The following is a 15,265-nucleotide window of genomic DNA, read 5'->3' on the forward strand; positions in this document are numbered from 1 at the left end:
TCATGGCTTGGTTTTTGAATGTTTTATTTACCACAGGTGGACTCCAATTAAGTTGTAGAAACATCTCAAGGATGATCAATGGAAACAGGATGCACCTGAGCTCAATTTCGAGTCTCATAGCAAAGGTCTGAATACTTATGTATATAAGGTATTTGTAAAAACCTGTTTTCGCTTCGTCATTATGGGGTAATGTGTGTAGATTGATGAGAAAAAAAACACATAAAAAATGTATTTAATCAATTTTAGAATAAGGCTGTAACGTAACAAAATGTGGAAAAAAGTCTGAATACTTTCTGAATGCACTGTTATGGAAAGAGCATGTGTTCCTAATGTTTTACACCATGTATTATGGCTATATTCCCACTAATATTCCTTAATGTAATCACATTTTTACATGTGTATTTTTCTGTCTATATTATAATAATAATACTTAATTTTTAGAGCCCATTTCCACGCTCAATGCACATGTGAAGCTTGTTGGTGCATGCTTCTATGCACAAATCATTTGACCACTGCAGTTTGAGATCATTTATTCCCTTTTATTTATGAAAAGAAGCTGATACTGGCCTTTATTATCTTTAGATTTATTTATAATATTTTAGCTTAATTAAGTTGATTTATATTATTGAGTTTCTATTCTTAGAAAAATGAAAATACATTTTACAGTAGCCTATGTATTGCCTACCTAAAACATCTGTTAATACATTTGAAGTCCTTAAAAATAGAAACTCCATATCTTAATGTTACAAAGTAGAATAAACTAGATATAGGCTATTGTGGTATGCTAAATAATTACAACATAATATGCCTAATTAAAATAATCCTGATAAAATAAATGCTAGGCAGAGCATGCCCAGAGCTTGTGGCTGAGCAGAACCAGAGCAAAATTGGTGTGGGAGAGAAGGCCTGCTTTTGAATTACGCTCTGCTCCTCACTCCACACTCGCCCACTTACATGCTCTGGCATTCAAAAGCAGCCTTGCTTTAGGTTATCAAATAACTGTCAATGAATAATCATATCAATGGATGGAATCAGTGAATGAATGGTTGCAGAAACCATTACACGGTCTGACAATCTGCATAACAAATTAGGCCTAATTAGACAAAATAACAATTAAGTAGTTCAAAGGAGATAAGTAGTTCAAATGAGATACTAAGTCGTTTGAACTAGATCATTCCAAGAGTCTACTTTTTTTGTTGCCTTGGGCTTCAGGGCTTTTACACTTGTCCAGGTCTCCAGTCAGCCTATCATAGTCAATCATAACAGCATGTATGTAATGTAGGTATGCATGTATGTTCCTTCTACCTGTACAGTATACACAGTGAATGTAAAGGTGTGTGTTCAGTCTAATGAACAAACATGTCTGTCCTTCCTTTGATTACAACAGAGATGCTTTTTAAATTGTACAATAATACTGACGTCCACAATTGAAAGGAGAAAAGTACATTTATTATATCAGAATAATACATTTGTATATTTCATTAAATCATTTTAGTGACTGAGGTAGAAAATACTCCACATTTTTCTGAAACTTATTTTAATTTCCAACAGTTCTTTCAGTCTAAACAGTTATTTTACAGTAAATTGACAGAAGGTGGGATTATACACAAAGTATAGAAATTCTTGCTGTCTAAGTTGAGTTGCTTTTGAGGTTAAAATGCTTTTCCGGCCGGCTCCCTGCCATTGCGTTTTTTGCTGATAAAGCGACACCACAGGGCTGTAAGCAGGGATAGGACCACAAAGGCCAGCGCCACAGAAACGCCCACCCACATCACCAACGACAGATTTCCGCTTTTCTGTCAATGAGGAATGACAATAATTAAATACAGGCCATACCAATACCCCAAGGCAAAAGGAAAAGCTTGAAGGCAAAAACACCTTCTCACAGATCCAATACTCTCTTAGCAGGTCTACAGTGTTGTTGTTCATCACCTTTTCCTCTTGGATTCCCCTGAGCAGGGCGAAGCTGCTGAGATGGGTGCAGGAGCACACAGTGTGGGTGGAGTTGGAAATCACTGTGGCACAAGCCTGGCTTGACCACGCCCCCTCTCCATCCTCTGACCAATAAACACAGGTGCTCGCTTCACTGAACTGGGACACAGAGGAGATGAGACATATCTTATGAACAGCTAGGGTCTACTGCATGTGTCTGTTAAACAAATGTGTTATTTCTAATAAAACCTGTTTTAAAGGGAAAGTTCACTTTATTTTCGACTTCCCTGCGGTATTGTTGTTACCTCCAAACCGTTTTTAAATTTGTTAGCTGGTTATTAAGCAAAGTCCAGAAAAATCTGGCTAGCATTTTTGCATCTGTTAGTCCATACACATTTGATTAACTGTATAACGTATTACATTTCTTGAAAAGTGATGAAAGCGAGCAACAACAAAAAACACACAAACACATACAAGTTCACATACACCTTAGCCAAATACATTTCAACTCAAGTTTTTCACAATTGCTGACATTTCATCCTAGTAAAAATTCCCTGTCTTAGGTCAGTTAGGATCACCACTTTATTTTAAGAATGTGAAATAATAGTAGAGAGTGATTTATTTCAGCTTTTATTTCTTTCATCACATTCCCAGTGGGTCAGAAGTTTACATACACTCAATTAGTATTTGGTAGCATTGCCTTTAAATTGTTTAACTTGGGTCAAACGTTTTGGGTAGCTTCCCACAATAAGTTGGATGACGCTGTGCCTGCTGTGATTGGTCGACATTTCCACAACGCAGTGGACCGCTCACGTTCCTTGACCCCTCCCCCACATCAGCGGTTAGACGTCAATGTCATCACTCTGCAAAACGCCTGTCGCCCAGTCAGTCTGCAGCATAGCACAGAGCAAATATGGATATTCCAAAAGAGAGAGTTGAGGCAGCAGTGAATGAGGTGGAGGGCAGAATAGCCAGAAAGTCAAAGTGCAGCAGCATAGTTAGCCACAGGTTTGTGCAGGGTTGGTGGTAGCTAACTACCTAGTCTCCCTCAGCATAAGGGTTTGCTAATGCTAATAAGGTAGCGTTAGTGCTCAGTGTCCTTAAGCTATTGGGTGTCAGTCAGAATTATTTAACAGTATATTTAGAGAATGGGCAAGCGAAGGATGTTGATATACTGTAAGTATTACTGTATTATTATTATTATTACTGTAAGTCATAATATTAGGAAAAGTATTTATTTCCAGTGAGTATTTTTGATGGGTTTTGTTTCTGTAGCTAACGTTAACAACTGGCTGACTTAGCTAGCTGATACCAAAGAGATGAGAGAAAGTTTTTCTGATTTAACACATCTTCTGACAGTGACACAGTGCTCCCTGTGGACTGAAGCTGAACTTCACTACAACATTATATTTAACCCTGTTTAAAATGAGCAAAATTGAGGTGGTAGAACTGACAAAATGAAATGAATCATAGAGATCTTACAACCTATTCAATTCTACAGATAAACATGCTTGGCTCATGTCTGTTATTTCCATAAGGCTATTTAACTATTTGTAAAAAATAATTATTACATTGGTAAAATTATTTAATTGAGCTTTTATTTATCTTTTTATTCACTTAGCTACTTACTTTTTCTATTGTTGTTGCATTGTTGAGAGATTAACCTGCAAGTGAGCATTTCATTGCACTGTGAACTCCATGTATACACTACATGACCAAAGGTATGTGGACACCTGCTCGTCGAACATCTCATTCCAAAATCATGGGCATTAATATGGAGTTGGTCTCCCCTTTACTGCTATAACAGCCTCCACTCTTCTGGGAAGGCTTTCCACTAGATGTTGGAACATTGCTGCGGGGACTTGCTTCCATTCAGCCACAAGAGCATTAGTGAGGTCAGGCACTGATGTTGGGCGATTAGGCCTGGCTCGCAGTCGGCGTTGCAATTCATCTCAAAAGTGTTTGTTGGGGTTGAGGTCAGGGCTCTGTGCAGGCCAGTCAAGTTCTTCCACACTGATCTTGACAAACCATTTCTGTATGGACCTCGCTTTGTGCAGAGAACGCGTTTCCACTGCTCCAGAGTCGAATGGCAGCGAGCTTTACACAACTCCAGCCGACGCTTGGCATTGTGCATGGCTGCTCGGCCATGGAATCACATTTCATGAAGCTCCTGACGAACAGTTATTTTGCAGACATTGCTTCCCGAGGCAGTTTGGAACTCGGTAGTGAGTTTTGCAACCGAGGACAGACGATTTTTACGCCCTACGCGCTTCAGTACTCGGCGGTGCCGTTCTGTGAGTTCTGGTTGCTTGTAGATGTTTCCACTTCGCAATAACAACACTTACAATTGACCAGGGCAGCTCTAGCAGGGCAGACATTTGACGAACTGACTTTCTGGAAAGGTGGCATCCTATGACGGTGCCACGTTTAAAGTCACTGAGCTCTTCAGTAAGGCCATTCTACTGACAATGTTTGTCTATGGAGATTGCATGGCTGTGTGCTCGATTTTATTCACCTCTCAGCAATGGGTGTGGCTGAAATAGCCGAATCCACTAATTTGAAGGGGTGTCCACATACGTTTGTATATATAGTGTATAATGTGTACATGACAAATAAACAAACTTGAACTTAAACTTAGAAGATGGCCAGCTTTGTGGTTAGATTGTAGGTGAACAAAACATTGAAAATACATAGGCGGTTAAGTTATCTGACCTCAAATGTTATGTAATTTAAAAATCTCATATTAGCTGGTAGAACTGACGAAATTAAATAAATCAGAGGTATTATAACTTCTTCTATTCTACAGGTATTTCATTTTTTTACCCATGTCTCTTCATTTTCATATGGCCTAGGGGCTATTTAGCTTTGTATTTGTCATGTTTGGAGTTGTTATGCTGTTATGCGGACACTTGAATTTTTCTTTGCAGTTGAGTTGCCCTGGTCGTGTCAGTGTACAGTAACTTTAAAGAGCAAATGCCCCTAAAAACCAACTTCTCATTTAGAAAACAGACTATGTGGCATCGATATGAGTCGGAAACATTTATCTACTGTCAAAATTTACTACAAAGTGTAAATAGGATAATTTTGGTCATAAAGTCAGTCTTGTCCAAAACTGATTTTTGTGAGATGTGGTCATGAAAGTATCACAAAGTAAATGAAGGTAGGGTTTGTTTCAATCCTGCTCACAGCTGGCAGAACACACGTAATCATCAATTCGGAGTGCAGCTGCACGCCACCTGATTGTAATGCCTGTGGTAAATTTCAGGTAGACTTGTTATTTGTCAGATACACGTGTTTAGCAGATGTTATAGCGGGTGTAGCGAAATGCTTGTGGATATACCTATGGGGCTAGTTTGGGACCATCGGTACATTACACAATGTACATGGGACAATATGTTAAAATTCCAATAGCTCCCAATTTCAATGACTTAAAACCTCAAACCAAATATAATATGATATAACATGCCATTTAGCAGACGCTTTTATCCAAAGCGACTTACAGTCATGCGTGCATACATTTTTTTTTGTGTATGGGTGGTCCCGGGGATCGAACCCACTACCTTGGCGTTACAAGCGCCGTGCTCTACCAGTTGAGCTACAGAGAAATTCCTATACAAATATTGAAAGCATTTCATTAGAAAACTAAAAGGTGTGCAACATGAAAATAATGTCTCATTTACATACTGTAATTTATTGACGGTCCCAAACTAGCCCTGGAGATAGGCAATCCAAAGTCAGTCAAGCCGCACACTAGCCGTCTGAAGCTAATTGGCTAAATAATTTGTCTAACTCTTCCCACCTGTGAACACATACACGAGACACCCACATCAAACCACACCCCGAAATCAACTCACGTTTGAATTCAGTCATGGCCACTATCATTTCTTAAGGAACCAAATGTAAAACGAGGCCAAATCAGGAAGTTGCCCTTTAAAACGAACTAATGACATGTTGTACCTCTACCTTGTTACCTGGCAGATGAGCCAAGCAGGAGGACAGATGAGAACAGCAGGCCAGTGGAGCACTTAGAACAGCAGCAGCCAGTGGCAACTGGTAGGAAATAGTATAATTTAGGTGACACAGGCCCAAAACAAGTTAAGCTACCCCACTATGCCCTTGAACGTTTTGGTCTGTAAAACCTAAGGAACACCCCAGACAAGACACAGAGACAGCAACAGAAGAATATGATATGATGGAGAGAGACACACCAGACAAGACACAGAGACAGCAACAGAAGAATAGGTAATGGTGAGAGACACCAGACAAGACACAAAGACAGCAACAGAATAATAGGATATGATGGAGAGAGACACCAGAAGAACATAACAGACCATAACAGAAGAGGATAGACTAAGGAGACGGTAACAAACAAGAACGTGACAGCAACAGACAAGATAGAGAAAGTGACAGGAGAGATGGAGCGAGAACAAAGGAGGGGTGAGCACCCAGTAGACTATCACTTCAAGCTGCTCTATAGATTCTAATTAGTTGTATTTATACTGAACCAAAATATAAACGCAACAATTAACGATTTTACTGAGTTACAGTTCATATAAGGAAATCAGTCAATTGAAATAAATAAATTAGGCCCTAATTTCACATGACTGGGCAGGGGCGCAGCCATGGGTGGGCCTATGCCACTGGGGAGCCAGAGACAGCCAATCAGAATTCGTTTTTCCCCACAAAAGGGCTTTAATACTCCTCAGTTTCATCAGCTGGCGGGGTGGCTGGTCTCAGACAATCCCGCAGGTGAAGAAGCCGGATGCGGAGGTCCTGGGCTGGCGTGATTACAAGTGGTCTGCAGTTGTGAGGCTGGTTGGACGTACTGCTAAATTCTCTAAAACGACGTTGGAGGCGGCTTATAGTAGAGAGATGCACATTCAATTATCTGGCAACAGCTCTGGTGGACATTCCTGCAGTCAGCATGCCAATTGCACACTCCCACAACACTTGAGACATCTGTGGCATTGTGTTGTGTGACAAAACTGCATATTTTAGAGTGGCCTTTTATTGGTGCACCTGTGTTATGATCATGCTGTTTAATCAGCTTCTTGATATGCCACACCTGTCAGGTGGATGGATTATCTTGGCAAATGAGAAATGCTCACTAAAAGGAATGTAAACAAAGTTGTCCACCAAATTTGAGAGAAATACCCTTTTAATGTGTATGGAACATTTCAGGGATCTTTTATTTCAGCTCATGAAACATGGGACCAGCACTTTACATGTTGCGTTTATATTTTTGTTCAGTATATTTTCAAAAATTATAAAAGGTGAAATACAGACAGTGAAAACGTAAAACGTAGTTTACAAAGAATTTGCAGGTGAGGGGAAAAAGCCTGTGAAATTACTATTAAAACAATTGTTTACTTTTACACTTTTTACAACCAGGACAGGACGAAGGTAAACAAGAGACAGTAACATATAAGACTAAGAGACAGCAACAGAAGAGGGCAGACGAGACAGCAACAGACAACATAGCACAAGCGATGGAGAGGCAGAGGAGGGGTGAGCACACAATAGACTGTATCACTTAAAGCTGCTCTATGGATTTTAATTACTTCACACACAGAGAGAGAGAGAGAGAGAGAGAGAGAGAGAGAGAGAGAGAGAGAGAGAGAGAGAGAGAGAGAGAGAGAGAGAGAGAGAGAGAGAGAGAGAGAGAGAGAGAGAGAGAGAGAGAGAGAGAGAGAGAGAGGAGAGAGAGAGAGAGAGAGAGAGAGAGAGAGAGAGAGAGAGAGAGAGAGAGAGAGAGAGAGAGAGAGAGAGAGAGAGAGAGAGAGAGAGAGAGAGAGAGAGAGAGAGAGAGAGAGAGAGATTCTTACCTAGTGTTAAAAGGTCCTATTCTAAGTCTTGGCCATGTCTATTGTGTCATCACCACTAACCCCTTCTCTGTCTTTCTCTCTGGTTTGCTCCTGTACGAATGCTGCCAAGCTGGGGGTGGACAACTGGTAAAGCCGATCCTGGATCAGTTTGGCTTCATGCTGGGGCCCTGTGTTTTGTGTCCCGTTTTCTTCTTATGGCAGATGGTCCTGCACCATCCGCAGACAATTGCTTTCATTTTGGGTGTAATTCTCATTTCTAGATAAGGCTCAAAATACAGGATAAAATCTTGCTATTTCACAGAATTGCACAAAACACAGGGACCTATAATGACACAGACTGGTCCCAGTCTCTATGGCAGTCTCTATGGCAGTCCTGAAGATGCATCCCTTCACCACCCATTCCATTGAGCATGGCGTTAAGGTCTACATCTAATCTTATGAATTATATCTAGGTGTTTGGGTATTTACCTGAAAAATATTTAATCTCTCATTGTTCTAATCTCTCAATGTTCATCTCAGAGTGCACCAAATTCATGCTATTCCTTTTAATTTTTTTGCGCCGGGGTAGAATGCCCCCAGACCCCCCTACTGGCTTTGGGCTAACCCCCTAATGAATTCAAATCTGCTAGCCAGGAGATTCTGGGTGTTGCTAAATAACCAGCTAACAAATTTAAAAATGGTTTGCAGGAAACAACCACACACTAGGGAAGTCAAAGGTAAGCTAAAAGTAAAAGATGTGAACTATCACTTTAAATGACAGTCAGCCTTTTAGTTACCATGTGATTGAAGGTGAGAATGATAGGTTCAGACAGATTTGTTGTGTTGGGGTTGCTAACGAATGCAGTCACCACTCTGGAGGAGAGCACCTCAGAGCTTTGGGTCAAAGTCAGCAGACTCTTGTAGCTGAGCAGAACGGCAAAACCAAACCCTGCAAACAACATCATACAAAACCTATACACTTAAAACATACAGAAACACAAACAATATAAAACAAAACCAATACACAAATCATGTAGTATACAAACCCATCACCCTACAACATAAAACACAAACGGTACACATATGATGCCCATAAAATAAGCCTTGCACAAAACAGAACCACAGCCTATGCACAAATCATACAGTTGAAGTCGGAAGTTTACATACACTTAGGATGGAGTCATTAAAACGAGTCCTATATCGACATAACCTGAAAGGCCGCTCAGCAAGGAAGAAGCCACTGCTCCAAAACCGCCATAAAAAGGCCAGACTACGGTTTGCAACTGCACATGGGGACAAAGATTGTACTTTTTGGAGAAATCCTCTGGTCTGATGAAACAAAAATATAACTGTTTGGCCATAATGACCATCGTTATGTTTGGAGGAAAAAGGGGGTTGCTTGCAAGCCGAAGAACAGGCAGCATCATGCTGTGGGGGTGCTTTGCTGCAGGCGGGACTGGTGCACTTCACAAAATAGATGGCATCATGAGGAAGGAAAATTATGTGGATATATTGAAGCAACATCTCAAGACATCAGTCAGGAAGTTAAAGCTTGGGTCTTCCAAATGGACAATGATCCCAAGCATACTTCCAAAGTTGTGGCAAAATGGCTTAAGGACAGCAAAGTCAAGGTATTGGAATGGCCATCACAAAGCCCTGACCTCAATCTTATAGAAAAAATGTGGACAGAACTGAAAAAGCGTGTGCGAGCAAGGAGGCCTACAAACCTGACTCTGTTACACCATCTCTGTCAGGAGGAATGGGCCAAAATTCACCCAATTTATTGTGGGAAGCTTGTGGAAGGCTACCCAAAATGTTTGACCCAATTTAAACAATTTAAAGGCAATGCTACCAAATACTAATTGAGTGTATGTAAACTTCTGATACCAAATACTAATTGAGTGTATGTAAACTTCTGACCCACTGGGAATGTGATGAAAGAAATAAAAGCTGAAATAAATCATTCTCTCTACTATTATTCTGACATTTCACATTCTTAAAATAAAGTGGTGATCCTAACTGACCTAAAACAGGGAATTTCTACTAGGATTAAATGTCAGGAATTGTGAAAAACTTGAGTTTAAATGTATTTGGCTAAGGTGTATGTAAACTTCCGACTTCAACTGTACATGATTCAAAATACATAATAACCTTAGAAATGTCTGTAAATACTTAGAAACTCCCAATTACTTTGTCTCTATAATAATAATTTGAGAAGCCTAATGCTATTGCAGCTGAGTGGGACTGTACCTGCATAATTCCTGTCCAATCCGATCACCGTCTCCCAGGTGGTGTCAAGTTGGATTTTCTCATTGGTTAGTCTGACTGGTCCTCGGGGAGGAGTCCTGTCCCTCCTCACCACAATCTCCACCTCTGTTTTTCAACATAGGGACAAAAATCCAAAAATCTATACTGACTAGAAATCAGCATTATTGAAAGAACAAGTGGTCACTTAGGGGTCAATATGTGTTCAGTGTAAGGTTAACTTGTGGTACCTGTGATGTTAATGATCAGTAAATGTGTGTTCAGTATGAATGTTACCTGTGTGGTTTGTATTTATCCTGCTCACGTTCCCTTCCAGCTGTGGAGCGATCAGTCTGATAACTTTTTCAACTGTCCTCAGTAGCGTATTCACTTTACTGCTGTTACCGCCGTGACCATTGGACTGGAGTTGAAGAACATCAATGACATTGGCCAGTACCTTTAGAGACGACAGAGACGTGATATGATGTGATGCAACGTGTGTGTGTGTGTGTGTGTGTGTGGCTCAGGGTGGCAACTTACTTCCAAAATCTCTCCAGTCTTTGGGTTGGCTGGAGCTACAGAAGAGTTACTCAACACCATACAGTTGTTTCTCACAAGAGACAAGAGGCTGTCAAAACCTGGTAGAGTCTGAGTGAGGGAAAGAGAGTATACAGAGAGGAAGAAAATGGAAAACAATCTCAATACCTCAAGATGAAGATAAGTAATTTTCAGAGAATAATCATTTAAAAAGCGGAAAAATTTACCTGTTCGGGTGTACTCTGAGTTGTATATGGTTCACAATTCAGCACTAAAGGAAAAACATGAATGCAAATTATCTTAGTTCCTACAATACAACAACACAATGTATCAGGCCTGTCATCGTGATTGTGAAACTGGTAATTGGTAGGCTGGGTGGAGGTTTCAACAGATGGCACAGCAGAAATGAAATACGTAGAACGGATCCTCCCGGCTGAGAAATGTTGTAAAAAGAAACAATATTGAAGAATCCACAAGTTCTGTATGTCCATTTGAGGAATTCCAAATCTGAGTTTGGGGAAGTAGCCTATGATGTTTGCAAGCACCGACCTTTCAGTTGAAGCTCGCGTAACAATCAACATGTGTGTGCTCTGTTTCAACTTCTCCCTTAATTTTGTTATACAGATGGCGACTTGGGAGAAATATGTGCGAGATGGAATCTTTTATCTCCTGTCCAGCTTGTTTATCATCTTCTTGAAGCCGTCTTTGCGGACTGTGTAAATAGGAATCATGTCTTTGGTTATGTGATAGATAGGTGATTGCCTCTGTGATGTATGTGTCTGTGGGATGTTTTTTCGTAGGTCGTTACACTTGAAAACGTATCTGCCAGGGAGGTGGCTGGATATGGCTGAGAGGCTTTGCAGCTGTCAGGCGCTTTTTTCACCATGCAATCATTGTAAAGTAGGGGATGGTTCTTCTTCAAATGATCGAATAAATGTGTCGTGTTTCCTCTTGTTTTCACCACAACTGTAAGGCACTTTTTGCACAACACTTGCATTTGGTTAACATCGGTTTGCCTGTAGCATAGATGAAATTGTCACAAGGGATGACGGGCCGCCCCCAGGTGGTGAGGGTAGGCAACAACCCATCCGCCATGCTGACCCTCAACACGGGGGCCCCTCCTGTACTCCCTGTTCACCCACGACTGCGTGGCCACGCACGACTCCAACGCCATCATTAAGTTTGTCGACGACACGACGGTGGTAGGCCTGATCACCGACGACGATGAGACAGCCTATAGGGAGGAAGTCAGAGACCTGGCAGTGTGGTGCCAGGACAACCTCCTCTCCCTCAATGTCAGCAAGACAAAGGAGCTGATCGTGGACTACAGGAAACGGAGGGCCAAGCACTGCCCCATTCACATTGACGGGGCTGTAGTGGAACGGGTCGAGAGCTTCAAGCTCCTCTGTGTCCACATCACTAAGGACCTATCATGGTCCAAACACACCAACACAGTTGTGAAGAGGGCACGACAGCGCCTCTTCCCCCTCAGGAGGCTGAAAAGATTTGGCCCTCAGATCCTCAAAAAGTTATACAGCTACACCATTGAGATCATCCTGATTGCCTAGTCACTTTTAACCTTACCTACATGTACATATTACCTCAACTACCTCATACCCCTGTACATTGACTCGGTACCGGTACTGCTTGTATATAGCCTCCTTATCGTTATTGTATTGCGTTCCTATTTCCCCAAAAAATTTTGGGTACATTTTAACTCTGCATTGTTGGGAAAGGGCTCGTAAGTAAGCAGTTCACCGTAACGTCTACACCTGTTATATTCGGCGCATATGACAAATAAAATGTGATGATTTGACATCCTAGAATTGAACCCAGGTTGACACTGACAGCAGTAGCTACCAATGGTTTGATTTGATGTTGAAGCAAGTTGAATGGTTCCCACAGATGGAGGGACCTTCCACACACTCATCTTTTTTTTTTTTTTTTCACCTTTATTTAACCAGGTAAGCCAGTTGAGAACAAGTTCTCATTTACAACTGCGACCTGGCCAAGATAAAGCAAAGCAGTGCAATAAAAACAACACAGAGTTACATATGGGGTAAAAAACATAAAGTCAAAAATACAACAGAAAATATATATACAGTGTGTGCAAATGTAGCAAGTTATGGAGGTAAGGCAATAAATAGGCTATAGTGCAAAATAATTACAATAGTATTAACACTGGAATGCTAGATGTGCAAGAGATTATGTGCAAATAGAGATACTGGGGTGCAAAAGAGCAAAATAAATAACAATATAGGGATGAGGTAGTTGGGTGGGCTAATTTCAGATGGGCTGTATACAGGTGCAGTGATCGGTAAGGTGCTCTGACAACTGATGCTTAAAGTTATTGAGGGAGATAAGAGTCTCCAGCTTCAGAGATTTTTGCAATTCGTTCCAGTCATTGGCAGCAGAGAACTGGAAGGAATGGCGGCCAAAGGAGGTGTTGGCTTTGGGAATGACCAGTGAGATATACCTGCTGGAGCGCAGACTACGGGTGGGTGCTGCTATGGTGACCAATGAGCTAAGATAAGGCGGGGATTTGCCTAGCAGTGATTTATAGATGGCCTGGAGCCAGTGGGTTTGACGACGAACATGTAGTGATGACCAGCCAACAAGAGCGTACAGGTCACAGTGGTGGGTAGTGTATGGGGCTTTGGAGACAAAACGGATGGCACTGTGATAGACTACATCCAATTTGCTGAGTAGAGTGTTGGAGGCTATTTTGTAAATGACATCGCCGAAGTCAAGGATCGGTAGGATAGTCAGTTTTACGAGGGCATGTTTGGCAGCATGAGTGAAGGAGGCTTTGTTGCGAAATAGGAAGCCGATTCTAGATTTAACTTTGGATTGGAGATTCTTTATGTGAGTCTGGAAGTTGAGTTTACAGTCTAACCAGACACCTAGGTATTTGTAGTTGTCCACATACTCTAGGTCAGACCCGTCGAGAGTGGTGATTCTAGTCGGGTGGGCGGGTGCCAGCAGCGTTCGATTGAAAAGCATGCATTTAGTTTTACTAGTGTTTAAGAGCAGTTGGAGGCTACTGAAGGATTGTTGTATGGCATTGAAGCTCGTTTGGAGGTTTGTTAACACAGTGTCCAATGAAGGGCCAGATGTATACAAAATGGTGTCGTCTGCGTAGAGGTGGATCTGAGAGTCACCAGCAGCAAGAGCGACATCATTGATATACACGGAGAAAAGTGTCGGCCCAAGAATTGAACCCTGTGGCACCCCCATAGAGACTGCCATAGGTCCAGACAACAGGCCCTCCGATTTGACACACTGAACTCTATCTGAGAAGTAGTTGGTGAACCAGGCGAGGCAGTCATTTGAGAAACCAAGGCTATTTATCTACATTAAGGCTATCTTTATCTACATAACAATGACTAAATAGGTATTTTAAGTTAGGACAGATCTTAGGTATTAGTCAGTTAGTTGGCTAACTTGAAATGAGTGAGAATAGAGAATTGTTTCAGCTAATGAACAGTGAATGTGTTATTTTAGTCAGCATCACTGTAACCTCACTGTCACCTCTTGGTCAGTCTGAATTCTTAACATCTTATCCTAGATGTGAGCCTGTGAAAGGCACCAGTTAGGTTCAAACAGATAGAGATTAAAGAAAATAGACCCTGCCATCTACATACAGTGATCTTTTTCATCACCAGGGTAAATTTACATTTTAGTCATTTAGCAGACGCTCTTATCCAGAGCGACTTACAGTTAGTGAGTGCATACATTTTTCATACTGGCCCCCCGTGGGAAACGAACCCACAACCCTGGCATTGCAAGCGCCATGCTCTACCAACTGAGCTACACAGGGCCCCGTTAAGTTGATCTTACCAGAACATCCACTTCCAATCTTATCAATCTTATACCCTGTTTGACAGAGTGGAGGACTCCTCCCTTCCAAAGGTGGGGCCAGGTAGAGACCTGTAGAAAAAAATAGCAGGAATATCAGACAGATAAACATATAATGCCTCTATATGTACAGGTAACTACCTAAATAAAGGAAACACCAACATAAAGTGTCTGAATAAGGCGTTGGGCCATCACGAACCAGAACAGCTTCAATGCACCTTGGCATGGATTCTACAAGTGTCTGGAACTCTATTGGAGGGAAGCGACATCATTCTACCACAATAAATTCCATAATTTGGTGTTTTGTTGATGGGGGTAGAAAATGCAGTCTCAGTCGCAACTCCAGAATCTCCCATAAGTGTTCAATGGGGTTGAGATTTGGTGACTGAGACGGCCATGGCATATGGATTATATATTTTTCATGCTCATCAAATAATTCAGTGACCACTCATTCCCTGTGGATGGGGCCATTGTCATCCTATGGGGGCAAAGCCATCGTAGCCAAAATAATGGCCTGCCCAGCATTTTTATACATGACCTTGTTAATTGCTTAATTAACTCAGGAACCACACGTGTGGAAGCACCTGCTTTCAGTATACTTTGTTTCCCTCATTTACTCAAGTGTTTCCTTTATTTTGGCAGTTACCTGTACATTAGACCAATACATTAATGCCCCTGGACACACACTGTCAAATCACAATCTCTTTCTCTGACTCCCTCATCTTTATTCCAGGCACACAAAAAAAACTCTTACAGTTGAAAACTTAAATTAAAGACCCTCCAGTAACATGGGAAGTAAGATGACTCACCAAGTATCCAGTAGCATAAATTCACTCCCATTTCAAAGGCAGTTTGTTTGTCGATTAAGTGTGTGCGCGCTTGTGTACCTG

The 15,265-nt window shown here is 41.4% G+C and overlaps 1 protein-coding gene across 1 annotated transcript; it reads right to left on the reverse strand.

Annotated features, from left to right (window-relative positions):
* Positions 1-1,504: 1,504 nt before the first annotated feature.
* On the reverse strand, positions 1,505-15,259 carry LOC121547944 (adhesion G protein-coupled receptor E3-like). Its single transcript, XM_041859345.1, has 9 exons — positions 15,185-15,259; positions 14,358-14,447; positions 10,745-10,788; positions 10,521-10,628; positions 10,278-10,437; positions 9,987-10,109; positions 8,534-8,685; positions 1,933-2,091; positions 1,505-1,796 (listed from the first exon to the last, which is right to left on the reverse strand). Exons 1-9 carry the CDS (start codon positions 15,213-15,215, stop codon positions 1,653-1,655), a joined length of 1,011 nt encoding a protein of 336 aa, XP_041715279.1. The 5' UTR covers positions 15,216-15,259; the 3' UTR covers positions 1,505-1,652.
* Between the last annotated feature and the right edge of the window lie 6 nt (positions 15,260-15,265).

The sequence above is a fragment of the Coregonus clupeaformis genome, chromosome 31, assembly GCF_020615455.1.
Source record: "Coregonus clupeaformis isolate EN_2021a chromosome 31, ASM2061545v1, whole genome shotgun sequence".
In the NCBI taxonomy this organism is placed as follows: domain Eukaryota; kingdom Metazoa; phylum Chordata; class Actinopteri; order Salmoniformes; family Salmonidae; genus Coregonus; species Coregonus clupeaformis.